This window comes from Narcine bancroftii, chromosome 9 (assembly GCF_036971445.1).
Source record: "Narcine bancroftii isolate sNarBan1 chromosome 9, sNarBan1.hap1, whole genome shotgun sequence".
Lineage (NCBI taxonomy): Eukaryota > Metazoa > Chordata > Chondrichthyes > Torpediniformes > Narcinidae > Narcine > Narcine bancroftii.
In genome coordinates, this window is record NC_091477.1 from 66,795,742 (window position 1) to 66,816,602 (window position 20,861).

Sequence of the window (20,861 nt, forward strand, 5' to 3'; positions counted from 1 at the left end):
TTGGAAAACCACAGCAGCACACACAGTATTCATAGGAAGTAAAAGGCAGTCAATGACAACGTTCCTGACGAAAGGCGCAGGCCCAAAATGTCGACTGTCTTTTGCTTCCAGTACAACCCGTTGAGTTTCTCCAGCATCTGCATCTGCTTAACTAAAACCCTTATGATTCTACAACCCCCATTTATAGTCCTACACTAATCCGATATTTATTTTCCCAACATTCCCATCAATACCAGCCCCCCAGGTTCTACCCCCTTCCCAGTTTATTATTCAATGATAATCAGTTTGTCCATATGCATCGTACAATGTACATATGCTCCAAAATTCTTAATTGCTGAAGCTGAATAAGTACTTCATGAGATGAAACAACCACAATAGTATACATAAGATGAAAAAGAGATAATAATTAACAAAGATAAATAATAAATATTCACAGTGACCACTGTGTAAGATTAAAGTAGAGTTGCAGTAGTACAGACAGATGTTTCATGTTGTCAGAGCAGTCCATGATTATCACCACCCCACACATCTTTAGGTTAGAACGCTGCAGCACAGCAAACATGTCATTCAGCCCCTCTAGTCTGTCCCGACCATCATCTCCCTAGTCCCACTGACTTGCTCCCATTTCGTAACCCTCCAGTCCTCTCCCATCCATGTACCTATCTAATGTACTCTTAAAACACATGATCGAGCCCCCATTCACCATATCAGATGGCAGCTCTTTCCACACTCCCAACATCTTCTGAGTGAAGAAATTCCCCCTAATGTTCCCCCTAAACTTCTCCCCCTTTCAGCTTAAAACTATGACCTCTCGTATTTATCTCCCCTAATCACAGTGTAAAAAGTCTATTTGCATCTACTCTGTCTATACCTCTCATAATCTTGTAAACCTCTATCAAGTATCCCCTCATTCTTCTCCAAGGAATAAAATCCTAACCTGTTTAATCTTTCCCTTAACTCAACCCCTGAAGACCTAGAAACATCCTAGTAAATCTTCTCTGCTCTCTTTCAATCTTGTTGATATCCTTCCTGTAGTTAGGCACACAGAATTGCACACAATATTCCAAATTTGTCTTCACCATTGTCTTAAACAACTTCAACATAACATCCAAACTCCTGTACTCAATACTCTGATTTATAAAGACTAAGATGGCAAAAGCTTTCTTTACATCCCTGTCCACCTGCGACACCACCTTCAGAGAACAATGTATCTGCACTCCTAGATCCCTCTGCTCCTCCGCACTCCTTAGTGCCTCATCATTAACTGTTTATCTCCTACCTTGGTTTGCCCTTCCAAAATGCATCACCTCACACTTGTCTGCATTAAACTTTATCTGCCACTTTTTGGCCCATTCTGCAAGCTTTGATAACCTCCCTTGCCACAACACCTCCTATCTTTGTATCATCAACAAACTTACTGATCCAATTCACGTTATCATGTTTACACCAAACAACAATGGTCAGGCCTCCAATCCCAAAAGCAACCATCCACTACCACCCTTTGTCTTCACCCACACAGCCAATTTTGAATCCAGTTTGCCACCTCTCCTTGAATACCTAGTGTCATAACCTTCTGAACTAACCATGTGGGTGGGACCTTGTCAAAGTTTTTACTCAAGTCCATGCAGACAATATCCACAGCCTTTCCTTCATCCATCTTCCTGCTAACCTGTAACCTCCTCGAAAAACTCCAAAAGATTTGTTAAACATGACCTACCACGCACAAAGCCAAGCTGGCTATTCTTAACTGTCCAAATTCCTATATATCCTGTCTCTCAGAACTCCTTCCAATAATTTACCTACTACTGACGTCAGCCTCTTCGGCCTATAATTGCCTGGTTATTTTTTGAGCCTGTTTTAAACAATGGAACAACATTAGCTACCCTCAATCCTCTGGCTCCTCACCCATGGCTGAGGACATTTTGAATTTATCAGTCAGGGCCCCTGAACTTTGGGATCTTTGAGAATCTAGCTCCCAGCGGAAACTCACATAGTCACAGGGAAAACATGTAAACTCCACATTGACACCACTCAAGGACAGGATTGAGCCCAGGTCCCTTGAACTGTGAGGCAGAACCTCTACCAGTGACATTACTGGTGCCCAGGAGAGCACTTCCTTGGAGAAGGCAGTGTGCTATATGCCTTTATTACTAAAATTCTGATGTGTCCATGGTCTCACATTGGGATGTTGTTTCCTCATATTGTAGCCTACTGCAGATGCCATACTTCACTGACCCTCCCTGCCATCCATGGGCAACAGTAAGGCTTTGTTTGATAGACCCTGCAACATCTGTGAGCAGTGGCTGGCCACAGATGCGAATCCAGATAAGACCAGAGTTTCAGATAGAGGGTTGAGGTGAGGTGTGAACTACAACACTTAACCAACAGAAAGGTAAACTTACACCTCTGTCAGCAAATGAAAGGCTTCCAGCTGCAACCTGTGAATAGATCCAAAACTCAGACAGATCAATCCTGACTGCTCTTTGCCATTATCCCTGAATGTGTGGTTCAACTTGATCCCAAGTGCCCATGATATTGCATGTCAGCCCTTAGCCCTGATCGTGCTTATCATTTTACTCTACCTTCCAGGTCCGAAAAGGAAGCTCTAGAGACCAACCTCTTCGTCACTCAGCAGCTTGGGGTGCAGCTCCAGACCTGCAAGGATCAGCTTGAAGGAGAGAAGCAATCTATTCTACTTGCTAAGGAGTCACTTCTAGGTGATAGGAACATTTTTATCAGTGTGTCTGTTTTGTATGAAGGTGCACGTAAACTTGTGCATGTGCTTGTGTGCAGATGATTTGCCCAGCTGTGAATAATGGGCTCAAGATTCTCTCTACATTCCGGTGTTAGACCATCAGATTCAGTATGTATTTTGGTTCCCTTTCGGGCTATATGCACCATTACACCATATTCTCCTGACATCTTTTCAGGCACCGAGCAACATCATTTAATTTAACAGGCCTTTCCGCCCCTGAGCCCGTGTTGCCCAAATACACCCACATGGCCAATTAACGTCTTGATCCTGTATGTATTAGGGAGGAAATCGAAGCACCTGGAGGAAACCCATGGTCACGGGGAGAACAAACTCCTTACATAAAGTGTCGGGTTGGAACCTGGGAAAGTGCTCTCTGCTACATTGACCTCTGGTCTTTTAACACTTCCCTAAGGTTCACGTGGCGCCTCACAGTTCGGCGGGCAGCAACCTCCTTTGAAGAAGACCGCAGAGCCCACCTCACTGACAAAAGGCAAAGGAGGAAAAACCCAACACCCAACCCCAACCAACCAATTTTCCCCTGCAGCCGCTGCAACCGTGTCTGCCTGTCCCGCATCAGACTTGTCAGCCACAAACGAGCCTGCAGCTGACGTGGACTTTTACCCCCTCCATAAATCTTCGTCCGCGAAGCCAAGCCAAAGAAAGAAGGTTCATTAGACTGTTTTAACATAAAATGTAGAGGACAGAGAAAAATTCAAATCAACTTAAGAATAATTAGAAACACTGCAAAATAAAATGATTAAAGTACATAAAATTTTAAGGCATAATATAAAGGAAAACCAAGAGAAGAACAGAATCAATTCACGAGTCATGATAGTGAAAATATTGAAGAATTATTTGACGTATTTACTCCAGAAAGATATGATTTTAAACAGAAAAATCTGAAATAGATGGTTGAAGTTGGTGGGAGGATATTATAGAAAGTAGGGATAATTGATGAAGAATCTGGGAAGATAAAAGATAAAACTTGTTTGGATTACACCCAAGCATATTAAAAAAAAATCAACAGAATGACACCAGAAGTATGATGGTTTTAGATTTATTTATTTTAGACATACAGCATGGTGATAAGCCATTTCGGCCTATGAATCCGTGCTGCCCAAATTACAACCACTCAGTCTACACCCCTGGTACATTTCGAACATATATAAAACTTCATTTTCTAGAGGCTCCGCAGACCACTTGAATGATTTCTTGTGTTATGGAGTCCAGATGACCCCAAAAACCAGCTGCAATAGATATGTCCCACAGCACAGGGTTACTTAAACAAAAGTAGTTTTTAATTATATTTGAACAAGAAAACAGAATTAAACTTTAACTTTTTACTATCAACTTACTTAACCAACCTAACCTACTTAATCCCTCCCGTCTCTAATACGAAGTGCATGTGTGTGAAATGTATATTCAAGATTAGAAAAGTTCTTTGCATCACTGGCTGCAGGCAATTCTTGTACTGTGCACAGAAGTTAACATGAACAAAGTTCACCAGGCTTTGGTGTTTAACAGGGAAATGGTTACCACTCAGGAGGGTTCTTGCTGATTTTCAGAGAGAGATTTATTTTCAGGAATCCACAACTGATTCCTTCTCAGTCTTGCTGATGAAACTTGCCCCCTTCAGGGTTCTCCAGATGATTCTCTTTCTTTCAGGTCACCTTTCAGACCACCAGCCTTCTCCTTTGACCAGGCAGCCTTTCAAAGTTTGCTCGCTTTGACCTACTGGAACTGATTTCTGTGTCTCATCTCTGAGAGCAAAACTGTTCTCTCCCTACCTGCAAAAATCACATGCTCTCCCAGGCAAGCTGTATTCTGCAACTTTGTTGCTTTCTTTGCAAAAAGCATTCTGCAAAAGCCCTGCAAAAATTCTGTGTTTTAAAGTGTTTTAAAGCTACTCGAGCAATTCCTCCCAAACCACCTCAAAGTACTCTGTCACACTTCATTTAACATGGAAGACAGAACACGGTACTATGAAAACGGTCCACGGTACTAGTGGTTGAAAATATCATTTTGGTCAAGATGATAATCATCTAGAAAATTAGAATATTGTAAGGACTGGTCAACACCACTTGCAAAAATTTGTTTCATTTTTGACCAACTGTTATGAGCCCAGAGGACCCCAAAACCCAGCAGCAATAGATATTCACCAAGACAAATGGTTACTTATACAAGTTGCTTTTAATTATCTTTAAACATGAACAGAATCAGACTTTAACTTATCACTATTGACTTAACTGACCTAAGTTAACCCCCTTCTAATTCTAAGCACACTTATATGTAATATGTGTGTAAGTTCAGAAAAGTTATTTAATTCACAGTCGAATCTCACTTCTCATTTAACATGTATAAAGTTCACCAGGCTTTGGTGCTCGAAAGTAAATGGTTACCGCTCAGGAAGGTTCTTCTTGGTTTTCAGAGAGAGATTTGATGTTCCTTTTTAATCAGTCACTTCAGTGCCTTGCTGACGATACATGCCCCCTCAGTGTTCTCCAGATGATAACCTCTTTCTTTCAGGTCACCACAGAGTTCCTTTTTGTTTCTCTTATTTGAAGTGAAACATTAATCAGCCAGTCCTCTCCTCTTGCGTGAACTACAAGGGCCTTGATAAGGCTGAACTAAGCAATCACAACCCATCTTCCAAATGGGTTTTTTTCCACAAACTTGTCAGCTTGTCCTGTTCCAGTCCCAGCTACTGCTGCTGTCTGTAAAACTGCAGAACTGATCTCTCTCTCTCTCTCTCTCTCTCTCTCACACACACACACACACACACACACACACACACACACACACACACACACACACACACACACACACACACACACACACACACACACACACAGAAAGCCTGTTTTACTCTCTCTGTTTGCAAAAGCGCATGACCCTCTTAGCATAGCAAATTCCACTGCAAACTGTCTGTGAACTCAGAACTCAAAACCCATCATGAAATTGTGTCTTTAGCAGGCTTTTCACTTTGCCCACCTTTAACTGACTGCTGCGGCTTTTATCTCCCTCTTACTCCCTCTCTTTCTGTTTCTGTTTCTATAATGTGATGTTTGCTTGTGAAAAGTGACCAAAACTACCTAATCTTATTCCCCCTTTTTAAACATGTATTTTATTAACTTATTCCATTATAAAAACATCATTTTATAAACCATCTTACAACAATAAAAAAAAATTAAATATTTAAATAATAGTGCACGAAAAGTAAGGCAGTGTCTGTGGTTCAATGATTATTCAGGAATCTGATGGCAGTGGGGAAGAAGCTGTCCTTGTGCCGCTGAGTGCTTGTCTTTTTTCCCGATGGTAGCAGAGTGAAGAGGGCATGGCCTGGATGGTGGGGATCTTTGAAGATAGAGGCTGCTTTTTTAAGACACTGCCTCATGTGGATGTCCTTGATGCAGTGAAGTCTGGTTCCCGTGATGTCGCAGGCCGAGTTAGGGAGTTTATTTTGGTCCTGAGATTTAGCACCTCCATACTAATAGGAGGCAGTGCTAATTGTTCAGGTGCCAGAGCTCACCACAAACAGTTACAAGGAGGTGCCTAGAGCTGCCCCCTGAGGTGCCAGAGCTGCCCCCTGAGGTGCCAGAGCTGCCCCCTGAGGTGCCGGAGCAGCATTCTGATGAGCTCCTGCAGCACTGCACCCCTGCATACCAGACGGTAATGCAACCAGCCAGAATCCTCTCCGTTATACACTTGTAGAAGACAGGTAACATACCGAATCTCCTCAAACACCTCACAAAGTATAGCCGCTAGCGAGCCTTCTTCGTGATTACATCAAAATGGAGGCTCCAGGGACCTGCGTCTGAAAGAAGATGTTACATTATTAGAAGTATCTTCCTTGGGATGAGACCCGGGACTGTATTTCCATGTTTCCAAATAGATGAATGTAATAAGCCCTGATGAAGGATAGTGCAGCCAATCTACTTGTTGGACCTTCGAATGCATTCACTGGCTACACAGTTTCTCTGCATTGCAACAGTGGATTCATTTAAACCACCATCTCAGCAACTGTAAAGTGCATGAAATGTCACTGAATCAGTAAAAAAAACTTCAACATTTCCTTTCTTCCTGAAGACAACATTCTTTTGGTATCTTTAGCTTCAGCCGCAGATACATTTTGGTCTATTTCTCCAACTTGCTTTGCATCCTTATAGTTTACTGCCTCGTCATCTAGTTTACATAGGTGCACTCCATTCTCAACAGAGTTCCACTCAGCTCTTTCAAGCAGTCACATTGCACACCTGTCTAAGACTGAGCGGGGGGGTTGCTGAATATTTTTTTTTAATTTAGACATAGAGCACGGTAACAGGCCCTATCAGCCCACGAGCCCATCCCGCCCAATTTACACCCAATTGACCTACAACCCCACTACATTTTGGAGGGTAGGAAGAAACCGAAGCCCACGGGGAAAACCCATGCAGATATGGGAAGAGTGTACAAACTCCTTACAGACAGCGTGTGATCCAAATCATTGCCTCTGTAACAGCATTGACCTAACCACTGCGCCAGTTGTGCCACCCTATTTTTTTTGATGACGTGCTCAGTTTACCCTGCAAGTTAATTGTCCGTTTGTTGTGTTTCAGCTGAGGTTGACTTCATCCGTAAAGAGATGGACTTGCAGCGAATCAACGCTGAGCAAGACAATGAGTTGTTGCAGCAAAAACTGGGTCAAGTGGAGCAGGAGGTGCAGATCTCACTGAAAAATGAACAGCTGCTCCATGAGGAGGACATCGAGCAACTTCAGAGAGAGAAGGTAGGTGGGAATCAAGCCACGGCAGCTTGGTGACGAGCCATCAGCCAAACATCAGGTTTTACATTTGTGTGGCGCAATTCCATTGCACAATCCACTCTCTTTATTTGTGTTAGCTATTCAGAGCCCTTTAAAAAACCTTACCAGGGAGCCATTAAAAAAAAAACAATCCTGAAATTTTGAACCAAAGGCTGGGATGACTGGGAGAACTCTGTATTAGACAGTGTCCATGGAGGGAATTGGACAGTCAATGTTTCAGGTCAAAACCTTAGTTCAGGATATCAAGGACACTACCTTAATTTCTTGAACAAAATTCTTGTAGTAACGTCCCCTGCTCTCAAAGGTATAAGAGGTATTGTGTGTTGAAGGGTTTCTTTATTTTACTGATAATTAATAGGGTCAATATTAGAAGCACCCAAATTGCAAACAGTATAACACATGATACCATGTATCACCCAGGATGCTCCAGCCAAGACTGGAGAGATAGCTCCAATCAAATTTATTGCAACAAAAGGTAACTTCGGGTAAGTTTTGCACAGTAGAGGAAGTTAAGGTTACACAGCATTTGTGTGACATATTTGCCCTTGTGTCCACAGGAACGTCTGTGCCTTGAGCTGACCACAGATAAGGAAGAGGCCATTCAGTCCCTGCAGAAGGAGCACGAAGATCTGGTCAGTCGTTTTGAGGAGGAGAAAGAGGAGCTGAATGAAGAGATTCTTGTTTTGCAAAAAGAAAGGGATGAGAGTCTGATTCAGGCTGAGAGCACGAAACAGCAGGTAATGAGTCAGTTTAATTTAAACATACAGCATGGAAACAGGCCCTCCCAGCCCATGACCCCAATATGCAAATTAACCTAAAACCCCACATGTTTTGAAAGGTGTGAGGAAACCAGTGCACCTGAAGGGCAGTACGATGGGCGCAGAGGTGAGCACAATGCTTTTACAACACCAGCGAATGGAACAGGGAATGCAATCCTGTGCTATCTGTAAGGAGTTTGTACATTCTCCCTGTGTCTGCGTGGGTTTTCCCCAAGGGCTCCGGTTTCCTCCCACCATTCCAAATGTACCGTGTGTAGGTTAATTGGGTGTAATTGGGCAGCATTGGACATGTGGGCCAAAATGGCCTGTTACCATTCTGTATAACCATATAACAATTACAGTACAGAAACAGGCCTTCTTGGCCCCTCTCATCAGTACTGATTTAAGTGATCTCCGCTAGTCCCACTTACCTGCACCCAGCCCATAACCCTCCAATCCCCTCTCATCCATGCACCTATCCAATTTTTCCCTAAATAACAAAATTGACCTTGCTGCAACGACCTCTTCCGGAAGGTCATTCCACTCACCCATCACTTTCTGAGTGAAGAAGTTCCCTCTCATGTTCCTTCTAAACTTTTACCCCTTAACCCTTAACTCATGACTTCTCATCCAATCTCACCTACCCTCAAGGGGAAGAGCCTATTCACATCTACTCTATCAATCCCCCTCATAATTTTAAAGACCTCAATCAAATCCCCCCTCAACCTTCTACACTCCAATGAATAAAGACCCAGTCTACTCAATCCTTCTTTGTATTCTAGATACTGCAATCCAGGCAACATTTTAGTCAATCTTCTCTCCACCCTCTCTATCTTATTGATATCCTTCCTATAACTTGGCGACCAGAACTGCACAAAATATTCAAAACTTGGCCTCACCAATGCCTTGGACAGTCTCAACATCACATCCCAATTCCTATATTCTAAGCTTTGATTTATAAAGGCCAGCATACCAAAAGCCTTCTTTACCACTCTATCACATGAGAATCCACTTTCAAAGAACAATGAACCATTATTCCATGATATCTCTGTTCCTCTGCACTCCTCAATGTCCTCCCTTTCACTGCATTTGTCCTGTTTTGATTATTCTTCCCATAATGAAGCACTTCACACTTATCCACATTAAACTCCATCTGCCACCTATCAGCCCACTCTCCTAAACAGTCCAAATCCTTCTGCAGTCTCTGAAAACCATCTTCACTAACCAAAACTCCCCTTATCTTTTTATCGTCCTCATATTTATTAACCCAATTTTCCACTCCATCATCCAAATAATTAATGTAAATGACAAACAACAAGGGACCCAACACCAATCCCTGAAGGACACCACTCGTCACCAGCCTCTATTCTGACAGACAGTTATCCACCATGACACTCTGGCATCTACCTTCTAACCACCATTGAACCCATCTGACTATCTCAACATTAATACCTAGTGCTTGAACCTTCCTTACCAATCTTCCATGTGGAACCTTATTGAAGGTCTTACTGAAATCCATATAGACAACATCTACTGCTCTACCCTCATCAACATTCCTAGTCAGCTCCAAAACATTCAACAGGATTTGTCAAACATGACCTTCCCCCCACAAACCCATGTTGGGTGTCCCTGATCAGTCTCTGCCCCTCCAGATACTTATACATATTATCTCTAAGAATACTTTCCATTAGTTTATTGACCACTGATGTCAAACTTACTGGCCTATAATTGTTGGGCCTACAACTGCAGCCCTTTTTAAACAGAGGAACCACATTTGCGATACGCTAATCCTGTAGCACCATGCCCCCCCACCCCCAGTGACTTTTGAAAAATCACTGTCAGAGCCTTCGCTATTTCCACCCTGACTTCCCTCAAGGTCCTGGGTAGAATCCTGTTGGGACCCAGAGATTTATCTACTTTTACATGCCTCAAAAGTTCCAACACCCCCTCTTTCCTAATCCCTACATTTTCCATAATTACCCCTTTTGCTTCACTTATCCTACACGATTCCTTATCCTTTACCCAGTGAATACCCAAGAGAAGAATTCGTTCAATATCGCCCCCATCTCATTCAGCTCTGTACACAGTCATCCACTCTAATTCTCTAAAGGACCAATATTATCCTTCACTCTCCTTTTGCTATTTACATATTTGTAAAACCCTTTGGATTTATTTACACCCTATTCGTTTTTGCCATCTCTTACCTTCTTTTTGGTTTCCTAATTTCTTTCTTAAGCTTCTTTTTACAATCCATGTATTTTCCAAGCATCTCATTTATACTCTGTTTCTTATATTTAATGTAGGCCTCCCTTTTAATTGAAAACAACTTTCTAATCTGCCTTGAAGCCCACAGCTCTCTCGAACCTTTAGCTCTGCCTTTTATCCTAACAGGAACATAAAGATTCTGCACCCTCAAAATCTCCAATTCTCCTCTACCTCCTTCCCATAAAACAAATCAGCCCAGCTCAGCACACCTAGTGCAGACATGGATGTCCAGGAGGCTAGACTCCAGGACCTCCCACATCTGACACTGAGAACAGCAAACTGCTCTCACACTCATCCCTTCTCTCACCCCCTCACCTTAAAAGAGAAAAAAACCCAAAAAGATAATATGTGACAAACTAAAATATAAAAATCTTTAAAAGCCACACAGATATGGTGAGAACACGCAAACACCTTACAGACAGCAGCAGATTTGTACCCGGGTCTCTGGCACTGTATTAGCATTGTGCTAACCACCATGCTAACCGATTTTAAATTTCTTTAAGGATCACAGTGTAATTGAAAGCAGTTGATGGGGTTGGACTAATACTGTGCAGAGAGCCATCCCTGGGTGCTTGGCTTTATTCTAGACCAGTGGTTCTCCACCTTTTTCTTTCCACTCACATGCCACCTTTAATATTCCCTAGGCCATTGGTGCTTGAAAGAAAAAGGTGGAAAACCACTGTTTTAATTGTCCCTCATTGGCTCGTTATGTGCACGGTTTCATAACTCCAAAGGAAATGGGCCAATGACAATTTTTCTAAAGCAAAATATTTCAGTAAAAATTGGATCTAGAGCAGTGGTTCTCAACCTTCCCTTCCCACTCACATCCCTCCTTAAGCAATCCCTTACTAATCACGAGTACCAATGGCCTAGGGATTACTTAAAGTGGTATGAGAGTGGAAAGGAAAAGGTTGAGAACCACTGCTCTATACAGAGGACTGCATGCACATTCGAGATAAAAAGAAATCTCACTGGTTTAGGGGCAGCACAGATGCGCAGCTTGTAGCCCATTTATTCATCAGCAGAGAGCTGAGCAATTCATGAGAAGTTTGCATGTTCTCTCTGCGACCACGAGGATTTCCTTCAAATGCTCAGGTGTCCTCCCGCATCCCAAAAATGTTTTTGTCATTGACCATGTTAAACGAACTGAAACTTATGTTTAGGTGAGTGTCGGAATCTGTGCTGTTGGTGTGGGGGAGGGGGGATGGATGGAGATAACAAAAGTAGGATAAATGTGGTTTAAGTTTAAAGCCTGTCAGAAGATTCCTCTTCCATGCTTTATGTCAATTGTTAACTATTTCTGTTCATGGCAGTAACTCTTATTCCAGAGTATATTACACAATTTACATAAATTAAGAGTACTGCTCAACAGTATATTTTGTTAAGATGTCCTTTTATTCTCTGGAGAGAACATTTCCTCAAACAGTTAGCTACCCAGTGGAGTTCTCTCCTTCTAAATTCACCCAGACCCCATATCCTGTGCTCCCTTTAAAATTGCCACACAGGAAAATTTAAATTTAAATGTAGACATGCAGCACGGTAATGGGCCCTTTCACCGCACAAGCCCATGTCGCCCCATTACACCCAATTGGCCTACAACCCCTAGTACATTTTGAAAGGTGTGAGGAAACTGAGCCCGTGAGGAAAGACCCATGCAGACACAGGGAGAATGTGCAAGCTTATTACAGGCACCATGGGATTTGAAACTCGGTCCTGATCACTGGCCCTGCGCTAACCGCTATGTCAATGTGCTACTTTTCTGGATAACATCCAAAAAGAGTTAAATAAAATTGTGTTGGTAATTAATAGCATCCAATAGTCTGGAAACTTTGCCAGTCTGACAACATTCCATATCCCAAATGTGCTGTATGATCAGAGTTTTACAATGTTCACCTCCAGGATAAATGGAGAGATGTTGAGATAAATGGGCAGAATGGATTAAGTGCAACATAGAAAAGGTTGATTATGAGAGATTTGAGCCACCTTTCCTATTTTCCTATTTTAACCTCTAGCGATTCACTTTAACACAAGATCTTAAGGAAACAAGAGCAGGAACAGGTCGCCAGGCCATTCAATATGATGGTGACTGATCGGTGCTCGCCTCCTTTCCCCTTCCAGGCCAGTTCCCCATCACCTTCAAGCTGTGCCTGTGGGCCTGTTTCTATGCTGTAGGACTCAACTCCTCACTCTTTTGCTGTTAGCATAGTGGTTAGTGCAATGCTGTTACAGCGCCAGTGATCATGACCAGGGTTCGCATCACACACTGTCTGTAATGAATTTATCTGTTCTCCCTGTATCTGCGTGGATTTTCCCCAGGGGTGGAGGTTAATTGGGTGGCATGGGTTCGAGGGGTGAAATGGCCTGTTACTGTGCTGTATGTCTAAATTTAAAATTTGAATTTATATCCACTGGATATAAAAGGATTTATTGGATCAATAAATCCATTGATCTGGCCTACACCAGCCTCTGGGGCAGTAATTTCCAGAGATTCATTGCCCTCTGAGAGAAAGCATTCCTTATCTTGTAGCTGTGTCCTCTTGTTCGGGTGAAAACATCCCAACTTCTACCCTGTCAAACAAACTTAGATCTTACAGATTCAGAGAAATTACAGTAAGGAAACAGGCTCTTCAGCCTTGCTGACCAAGTTATCAAGCTAAGCTTGTCTCATATGCCTGAATTTGGTCCATTTTCCTTCACATCTTTCTTATCAGTAACATTTCTTGTTGTCTTTGAATGTTGTGATTATACCTGGCTCTACATCTTCCTCTGGCAGTTCATTGCGCATCCCCTCCACCGTATTGGGAGAAAGTGCTACCTGGGTCCATTTCAGTCTTTCCCCTTTTCCCTCAAATCCATGCCGGTGTAGCAGGATAAATGACCGCGCAGTTAGATGGGCCGATTGCCACCCTAGTCGGTCAGTAAAAGATGGCGCATTTGGCGACACACATTGCCTGGGAGATGTCGCCACTTCTTGGCTGCATGTCGCTGGGCAGACAGTGACTCCGCAACACACTGACATCACTCCCACAGACCAGACAGGAAGTGGGTCATCCCCTAAAAGCAGCGTGAGAGATTCAAATAAAGTCATTTACTAGTTCACCCTCATGTTGTGTCGATGTGCTTCATTTCAGTAATGCTGCCGCTAGCAGCCGCTGCACCATGTAATTTTAGATTTCCTGAGGAAAAGGTCTACAGTATGATTTATCCAGAAATAAAGTTCAGTTATCAGTTGTGTAAGATGCTCCCCCAAACATGATTCAATTCTTCATTCGCCATCAGCCAACCTGGCTCCTTCCACAATTTGATTAAGCTCTTTTCCCTTTTCTAAGGCCTTGTATATTAAAGAGTCAGAGAAAAAGATCCTATCCAAAAAACTCAGCCACACTCAGCGTGAACTTGATAATGCAAACATGGAGATCGATCGACTGAAGAGGGAGCTACATACTCAACAGGAGCAGGACAAGGTGACAGTCATTAGTTTCTATGTTTTTAAATCCATTTAAATTAATGCTAAAGTTTGGCTATGTTATCACTCCAAACAACATTGTCCAGGGACCAGCAAATTACTTATTGCTTCTTCTGGCCATCCATCCCATGGATGATGATGGTTCCTTTCGGTCAGTTTGTTGGGTTTGATAGGACGATACCCCACTCCAAAGGAAGGAATAGCGTGCGTGTGAATGGATTTTAAGGTGAACAGGGTGTTGCACAGATCCAGACCCACCCTCTTGACATCCCCTCCCCAATCCAGGGGCATGGTGAGGTCCAAGATGGCTGGGGAAAGTTCTGTTGCAGTGAACAGCTAGACCAAGCTTTGATGCAAGGGATACCCTTGCCGCGCTTCACGACACGTGTTCGTGAGATGGCCGTTGACCCTACGAGTGGGTTCGTCTGCCCTTTGACAGGACTTGTTTTTCATCCCACAGAGCGTCTAGCCACTTTCCTCACCAGGCAGGCCTCGTGGGGGAGGCGGTTTAGTCACCAACCGCCCGACCAAACGACAGGACGTACTAGGTTAGATGGTACCAGTAATACACTGACAAGTCATCTGACCAGTACTACATGTCATAGAGTGAACAAAAACCATCCCATAATATAGGAGTTCCTGTATATCAAAACTTTCTGCAATGAATAAGAGAGGAGCCCATCATTTATACCATCTTATTTTCTCCAGAATACTATTAACAACATTAATGCTGACCTTAAGGACCTCCAAGGCCAGTTTGAGCAAGCAGTGGCTATCCAGGAATGGGAAGTCAGTCGTCTCCACGAGCAGCTTAAAGACTTGACTCGCCAGAGAGAAGGGTCTCTCAAAGAGGTTGGTTCAAAAGCAACCTGTTTCCTTTGCTTAGGTTCAGGATAACTGAGGATGGGATGGCAGTTCCATTGCTGACTTTGACTGCAACATTGGAATGTTGTCCCAGCCTGAGAAAGCACGTTTTTGTGGGCAGACAGTCTGGCCACCTTCAATCTCAGAGGAGAGGAGAAATGGAAATGCTGAACAATAGTTAAAGATCTGAAGTGAGGATTTTGTGGGATGACTCAAACTAATTCAAAAGTTTTTATTTCAAAAGGCATTAGGTGTGGAAACAGCTTGAGTGGAAAAATGTTGAATAGAATTGAGGAAGAGACTGATTTTACAGGAAGTTATTGTAGTGATATGTATATATTGTTCTGTGTATAAGTGGCTGGCCCGTCCACTGATCTCTTGATCCCCTGTAACTCCCTCCCCCTGTGACCTGGCCATAAAGGTTGACGTCCCTGCCCCCTTCCATTCATGGAGTCAGGCTAGCTGAAATCTAATGTGTATTAAAGCCTCTCATTCCTCACTCAGCCTTTGGAGTCATTGATAGAGTCATATAAAGGATTCAGGGGTGCAGAATAAGGAAATAAAAACCACAAGGAAGGTAACAACTCTTGGATTTGTCACAGGATGTATAGAATGCATCCTTCTAATGGACATTAGTAGTTGATGATATTCCATCCTTTGAAGAGCCCATTGCAGGAAGAATAGAAAAACCACGTATAAAAAGTGCTGTGGAGTTTTATTTGTTACTTAGGTGTGATTTTGTGTCCCCTTACATAGAAGATGATGACATGGTCAGAGAAATGACCCCATTCCAAAATCTCTACCGTCGCTCCTCAAGACCATAATGACCTAAGTTAATACCGCTGTCTCCTTAATCAAATTTAAAATAGTTATCCCAGTGAGAAAAAAAACAAAGGGTTGGATGTGCTGTGAATTCCACAGCTGCATTGTTTCAGTGGCAACATTCTGTGAAGATTAAGCAGGGAGCAGAAAATATTTATGCCCAAGGAACTTCGTCTGGGTCTAAAATGTTTCATTTATTTCCAAGGAGCAACTACGTTCTGTGAGGTCTTACATTCAAAGGTGATTGACCCACAGTCCTCTGCCAATTGTCAAACTGCACCTTCTAAAGTACTTTTAAGGATGCCTTAAAATGCACCTATGATCAAAGTAACCGAAACATGAATGAACTTTACTCAATGATGGATTCTCCCTTCAGAGATCGACAGGACCACGTTCCCCCATTCCATACTCAGCCTTTCAACCCAAATGTTTTTTTTTATGTGGTTCTCTCACGGAACTGCATTGTGCTGTAAGAGATAAGCAGGAGAGTCAGGATTTCTGTTTGGACATGCCATCCAGGAATCCTGGAAGTGACTACAAATTCCCCTGAAAGGGATAAAATGGTTGGAACTGAATGAAAAGCAAAACAAATCCTTTAAAAACCATGACCAATTATTTCTGTTGGCAGTTTCACCAGCCTCCAAGATTGATGTTGGACCACACAAATAATAGATTTCTCATTGGCAATTAAATTTGTTTATGTACATCCTCTCAGAGGCTAAGTGCTCAAGTTAGTCCCTTTGTTTATTCTTTATTAGTTTATTATATGACTGATTGTTCAAGTAAAATATTCCTATTTCTACCCACAAAACCAGAGCTTACATGGCGCCAGCAAAGCCCCTGCTTATCTTAGAAGGAACAATAAAGTTTTTATAGCTCCTTTCACACTGGGAATAATCCGAGATCATGGTATTTATTTTATAAATGTGGAAAAGTGCTTGCAGCTGCTCTCGAGTTGTCAGGCTCTTGCAACAATAGAGGGGGATGTGTGTTTGTTGACTTGGAAATCTGAGGATTGCACAGGAATAGGATAGCTTCATGGCACAGTTTTGACATTGTTCATAGGTCATGGGGGTCTGGGGATCGCATGTTCCCAGGCAAATTAGAGGGCATTATTATGGCTTTTTGATATCCAATCCCATTTGCAGTGGAATGAAAGGGTGTGGGTCCAAGATGTGGACTCAAACTTTCTGGCAGTTTCGGTTATTCTGACAATGCTTGGTTGCCTTCAGGGATTTACATATCCTGGATGCAAGGTGCTGTTTGCTTTCCAAGGTGCAAGAATCCATGTCCTGATTTTAAATACCGCAGCCCTTCGTGGAAATCACAAGGGTATTAAGGATGGATGAGAACAGTCCACGATGCTCAACCTAATCAGTCTGTTGTGCCCTTCCTCTTGTTTAATTGAAAACTACCCCTTAGGATGACTTAGTAGTTGCATTTGGAGTCACTGGACCCTAAACTCAGTAAAAATATCTCCAACAAGGCTAGAAATAATAAATGACAACACTTACTATACACTTAAACTGAGCCTTACTGTCAAATTTGGTAAGATTTAATTAGCTCTACCTACAGAGATGCACTAAAGCTTTTCAGCTATTCTTTCATGATTTTAGCTTGCACGTGAATACAAACCTCCCCACACCCCACTGCCACACTAACATTTCTGTCCAAGTTGAGACCATTTGTAAATTAGGCAAACTACGCTTTATTTTCTGTCATGGGAGTCTCGATCTAGATGGCAACAATGTCAACCACCCATTTCGGTAAATCTCTTCCCCTGATCTCTCCTTTTCTCTCATTTCTCTGCCTTCTTCCCTCTAGCTCTCAGTTCCTTCCTTCTCTTGGCAGAGAGGATTCCTTGCTTGGCCCTTTGCCCTTTCCCCCATCAGCTATTTTCTCTTTTTCCTATTCCCAACTATATCCACTGATTATTTATTGGGTAGCAGTCAATGTAAACTGTTACGGCGCCAGCGCTCAGGACCAGAGTTCGAATCCCATGCTGTCTGTAAGGTGTTGGTGCATTCTCCCAGTGTCTGCCTGGATTCTCACAGTGTCTGGGGCTCTCGTTTCTTCCCATCTTCCAAAAAAGTGCACCAGAGGTTGCAGTTTGAGTTGGCGACTGGGGATCATGGTACAAAATGGCCTGTTTCCATACTGTATGTCCACGTTTAAATTTAAAAATAAAATATAAATTTTAAAAATTAAAAAAATCTGCTCTTCTGCACTCCTCTTCCTTCCCCTTCCCACCCCCTTCCACCTCTTTATTCTGTCTGATATTCGGTACATCTGAACAAGAGCTCAGGGCCAGAGCGTAGATTGCCTTTTACTTTCTGTGGAAGCTGTGTGACCTACGGAGTTTCTCCAGCACTTTTTTGTGTAGTGACCCCTACTCTGAGTTTATCTCCTCCAGTGCTTTCCTTGCTGAAGCCTTAGCATTGATACAAAGGAAGCAGGAGAAGAAATGGTCCACACGCGACCTGTTGTCCTTTTAAATCATGGACAATCCAATAAATTTCCTCCATTCGATTTTCATAACTAATCCCAATGACACTTGATACCCTTTGGTCAAAATATCTATGTCAACCTTGTATATAAGGAATATTTCTTTCAAATTAGAACTGAGCAGTATCGTCTCTTTGCATTTCTCTATTCCTTCACTGTTTTCATCATATAGTCTCTGAATGGAATATTCCTGAGTCAAAGTGACTTAGAAAGTGATGAAAGTTTATTGTCACATAAATACAGTCAGGATGACATGCAAGTGCCATCAAATTTGTACATAATCCAACCAAATTGATACGTCTCAGAGATCCAGATCCAATCATCCCTTCGGATCAGATCTGTTCAACTAACAAGGTTCTTCCAACATTGCTATCTGCTGGCGACTTAACATTTCCATACTGAACACCACAACTTAACATGACCGTATTCAATGCCACATCTGAACATACGCAAACTCAACACCACATGTTAACATATACAGACTTAACATCACATCCTAATATGCCCGTACTCGTCACCACATCTTAACATGCCCATACTCAACACCACATCTGAATATGCCCATACTCGTCACCACATCACAACATGCCCATACTCAACACCACATCTAAACATATCCATATTCAACAACAGATATTCACATGCCTGTACGCAACACCACATCTTAATTTTCCATACTTAACACCACATCTTAACAAGCCCATACTCAACACGACATTTTAACATACATGCACTCACCACCACATCTTAACATGCCCATACTCAACTCCACATCTTTATATATCCATACTCAACAGCAAATCTTAACATATCCATACTCAACATATCTTAACATATCCAAAGTATACACCACATCTTAATGTAACCGAACTCAACTCCACATCTTAACATGCTCATACGCAGCACCACATTTTAACATACGCCTACTCAATTCCACACCTTAACATGCCCATAATCAACACCACATCTAAACATGCCCATAATCAACAGCAAAATTTAACCTACCCGTTCTCAATGCCACATCTTAACATACAGCTACTCACTACCACATCTGAACATTCGCCTACTCAACACCGCATCTGAACATAGCCTGACTCAACACCACATTTTATCGTAGCCATACTGAACCACACACCTTAACATACCCCTACTCAAAAACACATCTTAAAATGCCCATACTCAACACCACATCTGAATATGCCCATACTCGTCACCACATCTTAACATGCCCATACTCAGCACCACACCTTAACATAGACATACTCAACACCACATCTGAATATGCCCATACTCGTCACCACAGCTTAACATGCCCATACTCAGCACCACACCTTAACATAGACATACTCAACACCACATCTGAATATGCCCGTACTCGTCACCACATCTTAACATGCCCATACTCAACACCACATCTGAATATGCCCATACTCGTCACCACATTTTAACATGCCCATACTCAACACCACATCTGAATATGCCTATACTTGTCACCACATCTTAACATGCCCATACTCAGCACCACACCTTAACGTAGACATACTCAACACCACATCTGAATATGCCCGTACTCGTCACCACATCTTAACATGCCCATACTCAACACCACATCTGAATATGCCCATACTCGTCACCACATCTTAACATGCCCATACTCAGCACCACACCTTAACATAGACATACTCAACACCACATCTGAATATGCCCGTACTCGTCACCACATCTTAACATGCCCATACACAACACCACATCTGAATATGCCCATACTCGTCACCACATCTTAACATGCCCATACTCAGCACCACACCTTAACATAGACATACTGAACACCACATCTGAATATGCCCGTACTCGTCACCACATCTTAACATGCCCATACTCAACACCACATCTGAATATGCCCATACTCGTCACCACATCTTAACATGCCCATACTCAACACCACATATTAACATGCCCAAACAAAACATATCATCGTAACATAACCCTACGAAACATTACATCTTTACATACTGTACTCAACAGCACATCTTAACATTCCCCTACTCAAAAACACATCTTAACATGTCCATACTCAACAGAACCTCCTAACATGTCCCTACTCAAAACCACATCCCAACATGCCCATACGCAAATACACATCCTAACATGCATGTTCTCAACACCACAACTTAACATGCATATACTCAACACCACATCTTAACATGCCCATATTCAACATCACATTTTAACATACCCAGACTCAAAACATCGTAACATACCCCATTCAAAAACACATCTGAACATACACGTACTCAGCACCAAATCTGAACATGCCCGTACTCAACCTTATATCTTAACATGCCCATATACAGCACCACATCTTAACACGCCGTACTCAACAGCACAACTTAACATACCCATACTCAACAACACATTTTGACATACCACTACTCAAAACCACATCGTAACATTCCCAGACTCAAAATCACATCCCAACATGCCCATACTCAAGTCCACATCGAAACATGCCAGTTCTCAACACCACAACTTAACATGCCCATACTCAACACCACATCTGAATATGCCCATACTCGTCACCACATCTTAACATGCCCATACTCAACAGCACACCTTAACAAGCCC

At 42.5% G+C, this 20,861-nt stretch overlaps 1 protein-coding gene across 1 annotated transcript in view; it reads left to right on the forward strand.

The window, feature by feature from the left end:
• LOC138742224 (rootletin-like) overlaps positions 1–20,861 on the forward strand; it is a 375,547-nt gene that overhangs the window by 286,981 nt on the left and 67,705 nt on the right. Inside the window, exons 19-23 of the mRNA XM_069896335.1 lie at positions 2,590–2,717; positions 7,351–7,520; positions 8,114–8,293; positions 13,909–14,043; positions 14,754–14,897. Of these exons, the coding sequence (XP_069752436.1) occupies positions 2,590–2,717; positions 7,351–7,520; positions 8,114–8,293; positions 13,909–14,043; positions 14,754–14,897 (757 nt within the window). The remainder of the gene's footprint in view (positions 1–2,589; positions 2,718–7,350; positions 7,521–8,113; positions 8,294–13,908; positions 14,044–14,753; positions 14,898–20,861) is intronic.